The sequence below is a fragment of the Austrofundulus limnaeus genome, unplaced genomic scaffold (genome assembly GCF_001266775.1).
Source record: "Austrofundulus limnaeus strain Quisiro unplaced genomic scaffold, Austrofundulus_limnaeus-1.0 Scaffold250, whole genome shotgun sequence".
NCBI classification, from domain to species: domain Eukaryota; kingdom Metazoa; phylum Chordata; class Actinopteri; order Cyprinodontiformes; family Rivulidae; genus Austrofundulus; species Austrofundulus limnaeus.
In genome coordinates this window covers 558,502-560,464 of record NW_013952652.1, presented here as the reverse complement: position 1 = coordinate 560,464, position 1,963 = coordinate 558,502, and the positions used below count along the sequence as shown (strand labels likewise).

Sequence of the window (1,963 nt, the reverse complement as noted above, 5' to 3'; positions counted from 1 at the left end):
GGACCGGAGGGCAAGGGGGGGTTGCCCGGATCCGACGGTCAACTGCTGGCTGGTTCGGGTTTTCCTCCCTTTTGTTTTGTTTTGAAGTGGGGCTTCCTTTGTTTTGTCCGTACAATAAATCTGAGTTCTTTTTTACAAACACCTTTTGTCTGGACATTATATGTTGTGTGTCCTGGGTATCCTAGACCCCGGGACCGTAACAGCCATTCCACATTATTACAAATAACTTCATTTCTGGACATTTATATTTGATTTCTTTGTATGTATGGATCACTTGGGTTGTTACCGACAACTGGTGAAAATTTCATGTCATTAGCACCTCTAGTAATATATTTACTGAGAAAAATGGTGACATGTTCAATACTTATTTTACCCGCTGTATGTGATCTGAACAGAAGCATCATATTTATACCTTCACCTGCTCCAGGCCTGATGCAGTCATACACTCCACTGCTCATTACTTACAATCATACCCCTCAACGAAGAATGTCAACACTTCTTTATTATTACTATACAAATACTATTACTGTATATGTTGTAAACTTTTTACTTTACCAGTACCGTCAACGGGTTCCGCAGTCACAAAAAGAATACAAAAAGGTTTTATAAAAACAAGTACCTGATAAGGAAAGAGTTCATTTGTTTCAGACAAAGCTTTAGAACTTGTTCTTTGAAGTCTCCATCGATCTGTGCAGCAACCTGCAGGTTCTGCTCAAACATCTGGTGAAGAGTTGATGGAAAAAAGTTCAGTCATTTAAAAAAACCATGACCTTACTTTATTCATTACTGCAAAGGATTAGATGAGCATCAAAAGTAACCACGTTTAAATGAGTTTCTTATACCAATGCTTATTGTTAATTTAAGAAATTATGGACACAACTATGACATCACGAGGAAGTATTGGGAGCAACGTGTGTCACCTGGAAGACGATGGCTGGCAGTGTAGTCTGGTAATATCCATCCTGATCCGCCTCAGGTTCTGTTTCCTTCTGCCAGTCCTTCCTATCTGTGTCCAGAGCTTTCCTCAGCCAGCCTGTTATATTAGACTGAAAACATCACAAGTATAAAAAGACAGAAGAAAACACCAAACATGGCTTTTTGTCAAAAGAAACGTTTGTCAGTTACATTAAATTATAACGTTTTGAGACTTAAAACAAAACTCCCCTCCTTCTGTTCTGTTGTTTTAGCAATCAGGTCATAATACAAGTGATCAGACTCTAAAATCATTCAAACCTAACCTCAAGGTGGAAAAAATAATCTATAAATATTAAACAACAAAATGTACAAGTGTGTAAATCTGCTGCTTCCACAGTAGTTACAAAAAGTATTCAGTCACTTGGATGTTTTATTCTTTTAGTGTTATTAAAACCCAATCATGGGGAAAAGAGAGAAATCTGACATCTTTGACCAAAAACCCTAAAACTGATATCTGTAAAGTAATGCCAAGAAAATAAAATATGTGCTGTAAACTAGGAGACAGCATAAATACTCACCCTCTAACGTGCGTATTTAGTACAAGAACCTTTGGCTTCAGTCACAGCAATCACACCAAATCATACTGATAAATAACCCACCTCTGCAACTTAACTGACCCAACCAACATCCCAGCAGTCGAGCAGACTTGACTCTGTACTTTGAATAAAAAGTGTTTCTTGATTTTTAGAGCAGTAGATCATAACCAGTGTAAATTCCACCAGTTCTCAGGACATTCACACAAGAATCTGAGCAGTGAAATCTTACAAAATTTTGTTCCACATCCACACATCAGCACGATAAAGAGTTATTGAAGAAAAGGAGCAGGAAGAGCACCGTTCAACAACTGCCACCTCCTAAAACTATGTGTTCAACAAGAAACCAGCAGCTTTTTATTAACATTAGTTAACCAAACTAGAAGCAGCCTAAAGGGCTCGACACACGGGAGGCGACGTCGCTCACTCTCCATTCATTTCCTATGGAGCCTGTG

The 1,963-nt window shown here is 38.5% G+C and overlaps 1 protein-coding gene across 1 annotated transcript in view; it reads right to left on the bottom strand.

The window, feature by feature from the left end:
- The window catches only part of exoc3 (exocyst complex component 3), a gene marked incomplete at its 5' end in the record, with an annotated part of 30,859 nt that overhangs the window by 7,878 nt on the left and 21,018 nt on the right, over positions 1–1,963 (bottom strand). The window contains 2 exon segments of the mRNA XM_014020368.1: positions 620–720; positions 921–1,046. Of these exon segments, the coding sequence (XP_013875822.1) occupies positions 620–720; positions 921–1,046 (227 nt within the window).